General features: G+C 44.4%; 1 protein-coding gene across 3 annotated transcripts in view; it reads left to right on the top strand.

Moving 5' to 3' along the window:
- The window catches only part of BRF1 (BRF1 general transcription factor IIIB subunit), a 1,219,927-nt gene that overhangs the window by 291,253 nt on the left and 913,965 nt on the right, over window positions 1-14,709 (top strand). For all 3 annotated transcript variants that reach the window (XM_078660299.1, XM_078660297.1, XM_078660298.1), the window contains exon 3: window positions 1,258-1,431. In XM_078660299.1, the coding sequence (XP_078516425.1) occupies window positions 1,258-1,431 (174 nt within the window). The remainder of the gene's footprint in view (window positions 1-1,257; window positions 1,432-14,709) is intronic.

Raw genomic sequence — 14,709 nt, 5'->3', positions numbered from 1 at the left:
TTCCCAAAATGATCTAAACGCACTCTTGTGGGACTTGAGTTCTGGTAAAACTTGCAGACAGTAGTCTGTCCAGACCAGGAGTCTAGTCCCCGAACTGTGTATCCATCCCTTATACCTCAAACACATTCAGATATCATTGGATCGAATGTGGCAGGAAACTTCTGTGGCTCATGAAGCCAGTGTCTTTAGGAAGCTCCCCAGCAGACATGTGGGTTTGTTGTGTGGGCTACTTCATGCCTCCTTTTAATGTCTGGGCAAGACCAACATTTTCCTGATCAGCTTCCAGTATTGGATTTCTATTTCCGTAAGAATGCCAGATGTTTCGAAAAAGTAATCTCTGTTAATAAGTTGGGAGTTTCTATTGGCGTATAATTTAGCCCAAAACTAATAATTGGCCGTAAAGTATAATAAATAGCTCTTGTACTACATTGATTGTGAATTGAATAATCTGTTTCTGGATCAGAGCTACCTTAGGCCAGAATGAGTATCGATTTAAAAATCGTATCAGTAGCTACGACAAAATAGAAGATCATAAAAATGTATATTTAATTTAGTAGAGTGTAGCAGTGGTCCTTTACAGACTCACAATAGTACGACAGTTATGTTGGACACATCACTAAATTTCCCTTGTTTAATTAGTTGAAACCACATTTCTCATGCAGCATCGTTACTGACCATTACTAGTCACTGTTGAACATTTAAACATGTTTACCTTCTTCGCTGCAGAGGTTATTCCGCCGCAGTGCTAGATATTCCAATCGTGGGCGCGACGGCTCCCGGCCGTCATGAGCGCATGCCCACTGTGACTCATGACGGCCCAGGAGCCGTCATGAGCATGGAAGAGATTACAGTAGACGTCCAAACTAAGCAATCGCTTAAAACCTGAAGACCGAGTTTTGAAAGATATATCTTCAAAAGAGCTTCTTCTATAATAACAACCTAGTCATACATCCTTACTCTGATGTTTACGCAGCTGGGCTGTTTTAAACCTCCATTACTTACTCCATTAGTTGCACATTTAATGGGGCCAACTCACTACTGATTGCTTGATTTAAATAGATGCGATGGTGAATTGTTACATATTCACTTATTTTGTGCTGCAAGCTATCCACAAGACCAGATATGTTTGTCATGAAGCATTCAACATATATATTTTTTATTTCTGGTATAAACACATGTTATGTTACACTTCCAATTCATCAATATCCTAACATAACAACACAGCAGTCTGATACAAATATATTGTTTATATTTCAGGTAAACGACAGATTCACCACTTAGGAGTCCAGTTGCAGCTGAACCAACATTGCCTTGATACTGCTTTCAATTTTTTCAAGATGGCAGTGAGCAAGCACCTCACCCGTGGGAGAAAGATGAGCCATGTGATAGCCGCATGTTTATACCTTGTTTGTCGAACAGAAGGAACTCCTCGTATCCTTTCATTCCATGCACTATACTTGGCACGCTTCTCAAGGCTGGTAAAACACACCAACAGTCAATACCGTTTTCAGGGATTCTGTGTAAGCTGATGAAGGTTGTACATCTGCTCCAAATCAAGGAGTTCTTGTAGTTTGAGTAAATGTGCTTGTTTACATTCACCACTTGCAACCATTTATAATGCTACTGTTCTGTTTACCAATCTACAGTAAACTAAACAGCGTGTATATTTTATGGCGCTTAATCTTGGTAAATAGTCTCAGAAATGTAAGACAGTAAAAGTAGATTAATTGGATTGGTGGGAATAATTGCCATCCTGAATTCATCAAGTTTGCCTGTTGTTTTATAAATGTAAATTGAAAGTCACAATACAGCGTTAAGCTTAGAGGTTGCAGATTTGAAGTCCTATTGCTCCCCGCGCCAATATTAAATGATGTTTTGATGTTGAGCTGTTTATTGCAGAAGGCAGACAAGAAACAGCCTTATAACGTTTGTGCCCCTGTCTCCAGGTGATGCAGATAACAGTTTATAGATTTTAATTATTTCATTTACATCCCAATCACACACACATGCAAAATGTCGCTCAATATGTTTATGTATTTTAAGAAAAAGAATAGATTTTCAGATATACTTCCCAGATTTTTTTAAAACCGATATCGATTGTTCGTCTCCCTCTGTGAACTTGTTGATTTATTTATGTATTTTTAGTCTTGACAATTTGAACTGCTTATCTAACATCCACATGAACAACTCTGTCATACAATGTTTTATTTTGGAATACTCTTCAGATATATTTCGGTTGCCAAAAGGCTTTTGGAGTTTCTCAATAAAGAGGAAAACGGAAAAATACCAATGTTGGTATAATTTGTAAGGTTAAATGCTACATTGTTACATCATTTGTTCAAAATAAGCCCATCATTCTCAATTTTGGCAAGTATAAAGACAAAGACTTACAATGCTATCAAAGTGATGACACCATTCTGAGGTGGAATGGAGTAAATATAAATGTAATTGAAAAGCATTCCTGTTGAGGTTTATACCAAAAAATATCGTTACTTGTGTGTTTACACATATCTATAAATTACAAGGGTTGAGATAAAACCTCTATTTTATGGTTAGGTCAAAGTTTCCAATGAAAAAGCATTTTTTGTTTTTATAGTAGCTTGGGTAGCAGTCAGAAATTGAGCCCAAAATAAAATTGATGCTATTTGATTGACAATTGTCGTGCAGATCTGCAAAATGGCAATGAGGAGCCTGGGTACCAAAAAGTGACTTTGCTTTATTTTTAAGTCTCATCGGAATATTAGCTCTCCAATATGGAAATAAAAGCTGGATGAAAGTAGAACTTAATTTAAGGAAATGCCTTTGTTTGGTGTGTTATAAATCCATTCAGCAGATTCAGAGCAAGTAGCATTTTAAAAAACGGTCTTCGGCTGGTTCGAGAGTGTTAAAAAGAGACAGATTTATCACTCGTCGTAGAGCTCTGGGAACACAGGTTTGTGGATCTTATGGAGACCCAAATTTAAAAATCTGATTGAACGATGGCGTCATTTCTTCTGTTGTTCATTTTGTGTACAGAAAACAAATGTGTAGGGACTGTGGAACTGAAGCTCGCTGATTGGCTAGCCTTAACTTGAGAAAAAGTTGAGGCTTCCATTACAGGACTTGGGGACTCAGTTCCTCAGTCCTGAAAAGTGGAAATGAAAGGGCCAATGGGCAGCATCTGGTTTAGGATGTGGGAGAGGGGTGGGTTGGAGGGGGGCGGGGTCAGTGAGCATGGATAAAGTACTTTTTAGGTCGAGCTTAGACGAAAGCAAAAGCGAAGCTTTTGCTTGCTGTCTAGAGCGAGACAACTTATGTTATCACTTTTGGGGGAATGTGGACAGCAGACTGCCACGCGCTTCTCCTGCCGGAGATTTGACCTCGTGGGCGCGCTTTGGCGCCCTGGCTGCTTGTAACGTGCATGGCTTGAATTAGTTGCAGTTTCATTTATGCCCTCGCACACAGCCTCACTCACACACACACACACACACTGCATACACACACGCTCTCCCCCCTTACCTCACCGGGCTCTTTTCTTGCTGGAATCCCTGTTTTCTTGTGGGCTCTGATGGGCGGGGGCGACGCGGCCAGGGGCTCCAGTGCTGCTACGGCAGTCCCTGCGGTGCACGAGCTGGGCAAGACGGCCCATCACCACCCCCTTTTGTACCGCTTTGGCCGCCATAACTGTGGCAGGGTTTGCTCAGACGCGAGTCCCTTGCTCACTTTGCCACTGGATTCAAGCAAGCTGGGCTGAAGACGGCTGTAATGCCAGAAACCGGTCCTCGGAAGCTTGTGTCCGGTCCAGGGAAGGCATGGCATGGCAGTTCGGGCTGGACTGTTCCCATGAGGCACAGGGTCAGACTGATTTGCATATAGCCATGTCTGAACTGGGGTGTCAGAGTGGGCTAAAGAACGGTGATGGATCAAACCCAGATCTTTTGACTGGGTGTGAGTTTGATTGGTTCAGATGCTCCGTCCATCACCACCCCCTTTTCTACCGCCAGGGATAGATGCACTTCCACGGCAGCCATATTTGAACAGGATTCGGTAATCTAAAACAAAATGCTTTCAAATATGGTTGCAGTAGAGCCCCAAGCATCCATGGTGGGCGTCTTTGTACAGGTTTTGTTAATTTTAACAAACCACATTCAAAGAGGTCTACAATGAGCACACAGTTATCCATGGTGGTCATATCTTAATGTCTTGTGTAATATTTTAAAACAACCTCATTCCAAGATAGCCACTGCTGATACTGCCTAGAAATGAAAACTTTTTTTTTAATAAGGCATTGACAGATTCAAGGTTTTACGGTCTAGACCTATTGGCTCCAGTTTAAGAACAGCCTTGTTAAGTTGATAGAGTTCTGGATCTGTTCAAGAGATAGAGAAGGCAACCTTTAAAACAGTTGCAGCAACACAAATTTGATATGTGAGTTTTAACTCCCTAGAAGAATAATCAGTCTCCTAGTGTTATGGCATGAAAAGATAATGCATCTGTGTTTTCTTTTTCCCTGAGTTACAATGATAGCACCTAACCTGTTTTTGTTGCCTCAAGTTAGTGGTCCATTCTTACAGCCACCCATGTAGTTTTCTAAGAGATCTGCGAGTAGTCAGAATTAATTAGTTGTTTTCCCTTTAAGACATCAACTTGCAGTCACTATGAATTGCATCTAAGAGATCTAATCTAGACCAATATGGCAGCTCCAGTATTCCCTTAATTTCCGTTCATGCTATGGTGTTCTTTTCTCACTTCTCTGAGATGGACACAGTAGGTGTGGCAACATGATCCCCGACTTCCTTCCCACACTTCAGATCCTACTTAAGCTCACAATTTAATTTGCACTTCTCCGATACTGACAGACACTCCAAACCACTCTAACTCCTGTCAGGGCATCTTTAGAACCAGATTGCTCTTGAGGGTTGCTGGTGAATTCTGTAAGGGAAATGGTTGAGTTGGATTTTGGGTTCTTTGCAGCAGGCGGGTTAGAGTCAGAGAGGGGCTATTTGGAGGTAATCATTCTATCTTGAGTTCCTATATTTCCTCTTTACACAACATGCTTATTCATACTGAGGAGGATGCCAGAACCCATCTTTGGTGCTGCCGTTTGACCACTTAATTGATCAATCATGCAGCCCTCGTGGCGGCTAGGTCCAGGCCAGTAGCTAAAACATGTAAGACCCGAGTGGTTGTGAAGTTCCACCACATATCTTTGACTAAACTCTTTTGTCTGGGTGATGTCAAACATTTGCTGATCCACAAAAGCAGAGCAGTTTTAATATCTAAACTAGTAGTTGCAGGGACAAATGAGAACTGCAGGGAAATTAATATGCTTTGGGATTTAATCTGCTACTAATTTCTTTATATTGTCCTTTTTTGTGCTTTTTAATAGTGACTTGTGGTAGTCCACTAATAAGATTTCTAGAGCTGCACAAACTCAAAATTAATTTCTGTGGGATTATTGAGTACTAAAAGCCTTTCTGTCTGATGCTTGATGCCCACAGGAGGAATTCTGAAGTAATCCTTTTTAGAAGAAACCGTTTCTAAATCTCCATCCTCAGAAGCTATTCCCCGCTCACATTGCCCCAGTTTCATAACAAGGCCTAGTTTTTGGAGCTTAGGAGAAGAAATTTCATCTTGAGAGTTAGCTGAAAAAGGGCACATTTTATATAAAATGACAGCTAAGAGCAGGCTTCCTAATAAATTATCCGCACTTAACATGAATCTACACTCCATGAGCAGGATTTTCAATTATATCCTAGGGTTTATGATTTGCTGTTGGCCTTCCCATCTCTCAAAATAGTTGAAATGAACCCCTTTGTTGATCAGACAAAGATTAATCAAAAGAATGACTGTCATTTTCAAGGTCTTATGTATATGTATGTATATGTATATGTATATGTGTGTGTGTGTATATATATATATATATATATATATATCGTCAAAACACTCAATTCCTTTTCCGGACAAAGTAGACGGCACTCCTAGCTTCGATGCAGAAAAAAGATTTATTGGCAGACCCCCCTGCCCCCAAGAAGACAGACGCGTTTCGCCGTGAAGGCTTCCTCAGTGTCAACAGTATATTACAAAAATGCCATTTTATCTCCACCTCTCTATCAACATGGAAAGAGGACTAAGGTACCAAGGTATTTTTAGCAGCCATCTTACAATGTGCTTTCGTACCCGTACAGAGTAAGATACATTTCAAGTAGTAGTTTCATTGAAAAAAAAAAAATATATATATAAATATATATATATATATATATATATATATATATATATATAATGAGTTACGACAGTATGTCTTCTATGTCTAGCAAAAGAAAGTTTTTTTCTATTGTCACTAGCACTTTAAATGGAGCACATACGCCCCTTCACCTTGTCATGTGATCAAGGCTGTGGTCGGCTGAAACGCGTAATGGTGGAGAGCAGAATAAAATAACCAGCACCTATTCCTGGGTTCGTCTCGTCATTTTCATCGTGACTGCTGTGACGTTTTTTTTGTATATATATATATATATATATATATATATATACACACACACTGAAAAAACAAACGTTACAGGGACGTTCTAGTTGGGCTCAGATTTCACACGCACAAAACCATAGAATTCAGCAGGCCTATTTACCTGAGCTAATTATAAATAATGCCCCCGCAATGCACTGCTTAACACCTCACATTTTACATCACTCATGACATGGTCAGTGACATCACTGATGACATCATTCAGTGAGTGTGTTTCGTAAACGTTTGAGACTTAGACATATACCAAGCTACTGCATAAGTGAAATTACTATTCTTTCTGTACTGCTAATTTGTGATAATATTTCTAACATGCCATCTGAGTGGCTTTGTGACTGTATCAGTGTGTGAGTGAGTGTCTGAGTGGCTGTATGGGTGTGTAAGTGGGTGTATGGATCGGTCACTGGGTGTGTGAGAAGTCTGGTCCCAGGGAGGTGACGGGCCCGGGCTCATATTGGCCATGTGGAGGATGGGATGCATGCGCCTCCCTCCCCATTATATATATACAAAATATCCCCCCGGGACCTGGTCCACCCAGGGGCGCAATTGCAAACAAGTGTGGGAGACTGTGCTTAGTTTTTTTTTGGCAGGGATTTGCAAATCTTGGTTATTTTTGCCACAAAAAAAATATATATTTCTAACCCTAGTGGGTCTCTGGGGGACCTCATCACCAGGCCTAGGGGTCAGGGTATTCCTAACCTGCCCCCTTTCTTTCTTTTTTTGTTTTTGATTTGTTGTTTGCCTTTTTGTTTGGGACTCATTTGAGTGCGATAATGGATGGCAACACTTCCTGGTTGAAGTGTTGGCAGCCCTATCGGATCTCAGCTTCAGATCTGTTGGATTTGCGGAGGGTTCGCACCTCTAGATATCTAGGTTTCTTTACCATTAATATCTCAGAAACGACTTAACCGATTTACCCCAAATCACAAAAAGCACGGTTTCTGGACCAAGATCTAGCGTTCTACCAAATTTGGTGTAATTCTTTTCAGCAGTTAGGGCTGTAGTCATGTCTAAAATCGATAGTAGGAATTAACATGGGAAACGCACTTTTTTGAACCCCCCTTTTGTTTGTTCAAGGCCCCCTCTTGGCAGATCATCCCAAAACGTTCCATGCCCACCTAGACAAAGTGGGGTATTTGTTAGGGAGGAAAAGGTAGTCCAGATTCGTCAAATGGCACCAAAGTAATAAGCAAGTCAAAAAATCGCTTTTCCTATGGAAACAAGGGGCCTGATTTAGATCTTGGCGGATGGGTTACTCCATCACAACGGAGATGGAGATACCATCCGCCAAAATATAAATCCCACAGGATATGTTGGGAATTATATTTCGGCGGACAGGATATCTCAATGTTGTGACAGAGTAACCTGTCTGCCAAGATCTAAATCAGGCCCTAGGTCCTTACTTTAACTAACTGCTGGTGATTGTCAGTAGGTAAAGTATGTATATATATATATATATATATATATATATTTATCCAAAACAAACTTCTTAATCCACAGAAATGGAGAGCGTTGCACATCAGACTTCTGCAATACCAAGTGGGGGCTAGCTTTCTAATCTTTAACCTGACGCGTTGTATAGCCTTGTTCACAGGTGAGCCATCTTTGAGTATGCGGCGTAACAATGTAGCTTTATACGCCCTGACATGACTACAAGTTCTCCACATGGTCTTTGCATACTGCATATCCCAGAATGCATTTAGAAAGTTACTTCCCAGTTTATAATTTTTAATTCAATACTACAATTCCTTTTCCCTTAACTTCATTTGATTATGGGGACATTGCAGCCTTTTGAATATCTTACAAGGTTCCTTTCAAAGCACAAATATTTTGCTCTTAACATTGCTGTGCCTTCACCCCTGTGTCTATTTCCCACATATTCTGTAGTCTTTTAGTAAGAGAACATGTCCCTGTGCATTCCCTTGACATGCAATAATATCCGAATAAAAGGTTGAGTATCCCGTACCTTTCTGACTTGGTGAAATGCGGACGGGTCAGGCTCTCTTCTATAACTGTCGGTCACAATTTCTTTCGCTGAGAGCCCTGACCTCGACAGGGCGAACTCTGCGCATGGGGATGGAGCACCCAAATGTATCCAAAACAAACTTCTTAATCCACAGAAAAGAAGAGCGCCGCACACCAGACTTCTGCAATACCAGGTGTTTTATTCAAAGAACAACTAAGTGATGGCTGGCTTTGACATCTTTAACCTGACGCCTTTCTGCTAATCTATTGCCTAGTTCACAGGTGAGTCATCTTTGAGTATGCGGCGTAACAACGTAGTTTTATACGCCCTGACATGACTACAAGTTATCCACGTAGTCTTTGCATACTGCATATCCCAGAATGCATTTCGAATGTCATGTTAATGATTTGATAGCTAGCCCTCACTTTGTTCTTCGAATAAAATGGCCTGGGATTACAGAAATCTGAATGTGTGGCGTCCTTCTTTTCTGTGGATTAAGAAGTTTGCTTTTGATTCAGATGGGGTGCTCCGTCCCAAGCGCAGAGGCCGACCTGTTGAGGTCACGGCTCTCTGCAGAGGAAATTGTGACAGATATATATATATATATTACCTACTGGCGGTCGCCAGTAGGTATATATAGTTAGGATTTTTTCCCTATGGGATTTTTGAAAATTCTATGTCTAATAACTTTGGCGTTTGTGGACGGAATTGGCTGAAATTTTCTGGAAAATGGAACATTTTGTTTCTGAGCAGCCCTTGAAAATTTGGGGGGGGTTCGTCCAGGGGGGGCCGAGAAAAAAGGGGGGTCCCAAAACGTGTTTTTAACATTGAGTTTTCCATAGGGCGGTTAGCCTCACTTTTAGCCCTAACGGCTGAATGGATTTGCACGAAACTTGGCAAAATTGTAGGGACTGGTAGCCCGATGTGCCTTTTGTAGGTCTCAATATATGTGCTCCAGTGGATTTTGAGAAATTAACGTTTAAAAAAAGATATATATCTGTAACAGCGGACCTGGCAGCGTCCCAGGACGCGTACTTTACGCGCAACGGAGCTTTGTGAAGCGAAGCTGATTGGTTCTCCGGCGTCTGTCAACATTCCAAACAGTCCGTAGCGGCGCCATCTTGTCTCTCGGTAGGATCGAGAGACAAGAGGAGGCCAAAGCGAAGGGGCAAATGACCATAAGGGGGCATAGTACATTGTCGCTCACCCCCTAGGTTTGATGTGGAGGTTTTAAAAGGGCCCCGCGGGGCAAAAAAAAATAAAAATAATAATAATCGAACAGCTGAATGGATTTGCACGAAACTTGGCAAAATTGTAGGGACTGGTAGCCCGATGTGCCTTTGCTAGATCTCAATATATGTGCTCCAGTGGATTTTGAGAAATTAACGTTCAAAAAAAGATATATATCTGTAACAGCGCACCGCTTCGCGTACTTTTCGCGTTACGGAGCTTTGCGAAGCGAAGCTGATTGGCTCTCCGGTGTCTGTAAACATTCCAAACAGTCCGTAGCGGCCGCCATCTTGTCTCTCGGTAGGATCGAACAGCTGAATGGATTTGCACGAAACTTGGCAAAATTGTAGGGACTGGTAGCCCGATGTGCCTTTGCTAGGTCTCAATATATGTGCTTCAGTGCATTTTGAGAAATTAACGTTCAGAAACAAGATATATATCTGTAACAGCGCTCCGCTTCGCGGAGATAAAATTATATGTGTATTACCTAGCTGTTGCTAACACCAGTTAGCGACGGCTAGTAGAAGATAGCGACCATCTTGGGCCCCACTTTGCATGTGAGTGATATTTATCACTAATGACATGCAAAGTGGGCATGCCAAGATGTTAGCGACTGGAAACAGTCGCTAACATCGCTATCTCCTATTATCAACTTTTGGAAATATTCGAGATAAGCGCGAATATCTCCAAAAGCTACCACCTGCCCTGAGCAGTTCTTAGCCATGTTATCCAATGGGAGGTGGATAACATGGCTAAGAGCATTAGCTCGGTAATGCATGAATATCGCTGAGTTTTCAGCGATATTAATGCATTGCGGTCGTTTTTTATCGTATTTCCGATAAACCTTGATAATAGCAAGGTTTATCTGCGATAATTTCTGACGGTAAAAAAATCGTTGCTAAGCATCGTTAGGGATAAATATCGCTTAACTTTGGTAATATGCCCCAACGTCTGTTAACGTTCGATTCGAAGGAAATCAGGAAGTGTTGAAAAACATTGTCTGGCCATCTTGTCTTTTTTCAAATGCCACACTTTTGTCGTGCACGGCAGCCATTTTAGATGCCTTGACCAGACCCACTCTGTGCACGCTGTCGATCCTTAGCATGGCTCCCCACCCTCGCAAGCATCTCCCCCAGGCAGTGGTCACCCCCGCTCTCTGTCTTATGCATGGGTAATAAACCTCCCCCCATCTGCGCTGCTCTTCCCTGAGAATCACACCCTGTGCCCGCCCGACACCTCCCTTTCGCCCTATTCACTACCGCACCCTCTGATACTCCTTTTCCTCTGTGTCCGATTGTCCAGGCTGGTCCTAGGGTATCAGCTAGCCCTGCAGATGTAGTTTATGGCCACAGCTGTAAAGAATCACCCCTCTTCAAAGGAGTTATAGTAGATCAAGGCCCACACTCGATGAGATCCGTCACAGCAGAAGCGTTGCTATTATCTGAAAACCATCCTGTATTGTGATTGGGGAGGGGACCGAGCCTGAAGCGGAAGATTCCAGGGATGACTCTTTGTACATCAAAGTTTTTACAATTATGTGTCACATTAAAAATATATAGTACTCCGACAAAGTAGTAAGATTATAAAACTTTAATAATTTATAAATATATACAAGAAAACAAAAATAGTAATAACATATAAAAATTTTTAGGGAAAAACAACGAAGTAGCGGTTGGCTGTGCGAATAGTCCCAACGCAGCACAACGTCCAGATTTCCGGCGTGGGGCGTCGCGGGGGGTGGGTGATCAGTAGCAAACTGTTGTGCGAATAGTTCCAAGGCAGCAGAACGCGCTGAAATCTAGATGACACGAAAGTGATGTCTAGTAAGTTGCCACCCAGCAAATAACGGCATGGGGCGTCGCGGGGGGTGGGTCATCAGTAGCAAACTGTTGCGCGAATAGTTCCAAGGCAGCAGAACGATGGCACCAAGGTGATGTCCAGTAAGTTGCCGCACTGGTTTTGGTATCCTACAATGCTGCTCCGAATAACGGCGCGGGGCGCCCCGGGGGAGGCGGTGAACGGGCCTGTCCAGGTGGAGTGTCATCTGTTGTAGTGGGGCGCCCCTTTACCGTTTCAGTTGCCATTCCGTCCGTTTTTGGTCCACTGTGTCAAAAGCCGCAATTCAGCTGAGTTGCGCCCACTCTTGCGGTGCAGCGATAGGCGGCTGTCACAGGACTCTCAAAATGGCGGCAGGCTGTTTCCTTTTTGGGCCTGGTCCACTGAAATGGCCCTGGGACACCTTGGAAATCGGACGCTTGTCTGCTAGGTCTTGGACCCCATTCTCGAAAGCGTCCCCTCCGCCTTGAGAATTCATCAAAAGTTTTGGGGGCTCCGACTCCTGCAGGCTTCTGGTGGGGAGCGGCTGCCATGATTGCTCGCGGAATGACCACGACTGAGCTACGAGATGGTGGTGCTCTCATGCTGACGCCAGCTTCAGTCTGAAACATCCAGAAACAAGGTGGGGCTTTCATCGTTTGGGAAAAAAAAAAAGTTTTCATCCAATGAAAAGTGTTGTTTTTAGGTCACATGATCAAGCCTTCCATCATTAGGAAACCAAAAGTAAAATGAACCAATGAAAAGTTTTATAAACAAGTCACATGACCTGTTATGCGGCATAGGGTGTAAAATGCGGAGAAAATACGTTGGCACGTGAGGCGGCGTCAGTAGCGGACCGATGTGCGAATAGGCCGAAGGCAACACAACGCGCCAAGATCCGGATGGCACCGAGGTGGTGTCCAGCAAGTTGCAGCACTGGTGTGGCCATCCTACAATGCTGAAAGTCGGCGTGGGGCGCCCCGTTGGCACGTGAGGCGGCGTCAGTAGCGGACCGATGTGCGAATAGGCCGAAGGCAGCACAACGCGCCAAGATCCGGATGGCACCGAGGTGGTGTCATAGTTGAGAGTTCTGAGCAGCGGTTGTAACACTGTCTGAAGCTTATTTGCAGCTGCTGCAGCTTCACTACGCGTCAAGATCCGGATGGCACCGAGGTGGTGTCTAGTAAGGTGCACTGGTGTGACCATCCTACAATGCTGAAAGTCGGCGTGGGGCGCCCCGTTGGCCTGTGAGTTTGCGTCAGTAGCGGACCGATGTGCGAATAGGCCGAAGGCAGCACAACGCGCCAAGATCCGGATGGCACCGAGGTGGTGTCTAGTAAGTTGTCGCACTGGTGTGGCCATCCAACAATGCTGAAAGTCGGCGTGGGGCGCCCCGTTGGCCTGTGAGTTTGCGTCAGTAGCGGACCGATGTGCGAATAGGCCGAAGGCAGCACAACGCGCCAAGATCCGGATGGCACCGAGGTGGTGTCTAGTAAGTTGCCGCACTGGTGTGGCCATCCTACAATGTTGAAAGTCGGCGTGGGGCGCCCCGTTGGCCTGTGAGATGGCGTCAGTAGCGGACCGATGTGCGAATGGGGCCAAAGGCAGCGCAACAATATTTTCTGAATAGAAGACACCACAAGGCGCTGAGATGCCAAGATCCGGATGGCACCGAGGTGGTGTCTAGTAAGTTGTCGCACTTCTGTGGCCATCCTACAATGTTGAAAGTCGGCGTGGGGCGCCCCGTTGGCCTGTGAGATGGCGTCAGTAGCGGACCGATGTGCGAATGGGGCCAAAGGCAGCGCAACAATATTTTCTGATTTGAAGACACCACAAGGCGCTGAGATGCCAAGATCCGGATGGCACCGAGGTGGTGTCTAGCAAGTTGTGGCACTGGTGTGGCCATCGTACAATGGTAAAAGTCGGCGTGGGGCGCCCTGTTGGCCTGTGAGATGGTGTCAGTAGCGGACTGATGTGTGAATGGGGCCAAAGGCAGCGCAACAATATTTTCTACAATATTTTCGGAGTAGAAGACACCACAAGGCGCTGAGATGCCAAGATCCGGATGGCACCGAGGTGATGTCTAAGTTGTGGACCGATGTGCGAATGGGGCCAAAGGTAGCGTAACAAGATTTTCTGTATGGAAGATACCACTAGGCGTTGAGATGCCAAGATTCGGATGGCACCGAGGTGATGTCTAGCAAGTTGTGCCACTGGTGTGGCCATCGTACAATGGTAAAAGTCGGCGTGGGGCGCCCTATTGGCCTGTGAGATGGTGTCAGTAGCGGACTGATGTGCGAATGGGGCCAAAGGCAGCGCAACAATATTTTCTGACTGACACCACAAGGCGCTGAGATGCCAAGATCCGGATGGCACCGAGGTGATGTCTAAGTTGCGGACTGATGTGCGAATGGGGCCAAAGGCAGCGTAACAATATTTTCTGTATGGAAGATACCACTAGGCGTTGAGATGCCAAGATTCGGATGGCACCGAGGTGATGTCTAGCAAGTTGGTGTGGTCATCCTACAATGCTGAAACTCGGCGTGGGTCACCCCATTAGCCTGTGAGATGGCGTCAGTAGCGGACCGATGTGCGAATAGGCCGAAGGCAGCACAACGCGCCAAGATCCGGATGTCACCGTGGTGGTTTCATAGTTGAGAGGCTCTTCATCTGCAGTGGGGCGCCGAGATCCGGATGGCACCGAGGTGATGTCTAGCAAGTTGCTGTACTGGTGTGGTCATCCTACAATGCTGAAATGTAGTGGGGCGCCCATTTACCGTTTCAGTTGCCATTCAGCTGAGTTTCGGCTGCTCTTGATGCTACAGCGACAGGCGGCTGCAAGAGGACTCTCAAAATGGCGGCCTGTTCTTTGGATTTGGGCCTGGTCCACTAAAATGGCCCTGGGACACCTTAGAACTTGGACGCTCGATTTTTTTTCCCTTTCCTGTACATGCAAAAAAAGGTAAATGCCCGGTACGTTACACGCTTCATCTGCCACGATGAACTCTCCAGAGGAACCGAAAAAAAATATAGTTGTGGTAACTATACCATGCATCGTCATATGGAGAGGTGGCACCAATTAATTATAGTGCTGCATAAAAGAGAGATTTGGAGGAGAACCCCTGACCTGCTAGTACATTCATCAAAGAAGTGGCACTGAGAGCTTCAGAGGCAAGGGAAACGGTCCCAAATATTTAGA

Source organism: Lissotriton helveticus, chromosome 9 (genome assembly GCF_964261635.1).
Source record: "Lissotriton helveticus chromosome 9, aLisHel1.1, whole genome shotgun sequence".
Taxonomy (NCBI): Eukaryota; Metazoa; Chordata; class Amphibia; order Caudata; family Salamandridae; genus Lissotriton; species Lissotriton helveticus.
This window is presented reverse-complemented; position numbering and strand designations above follow the sequence as displayed.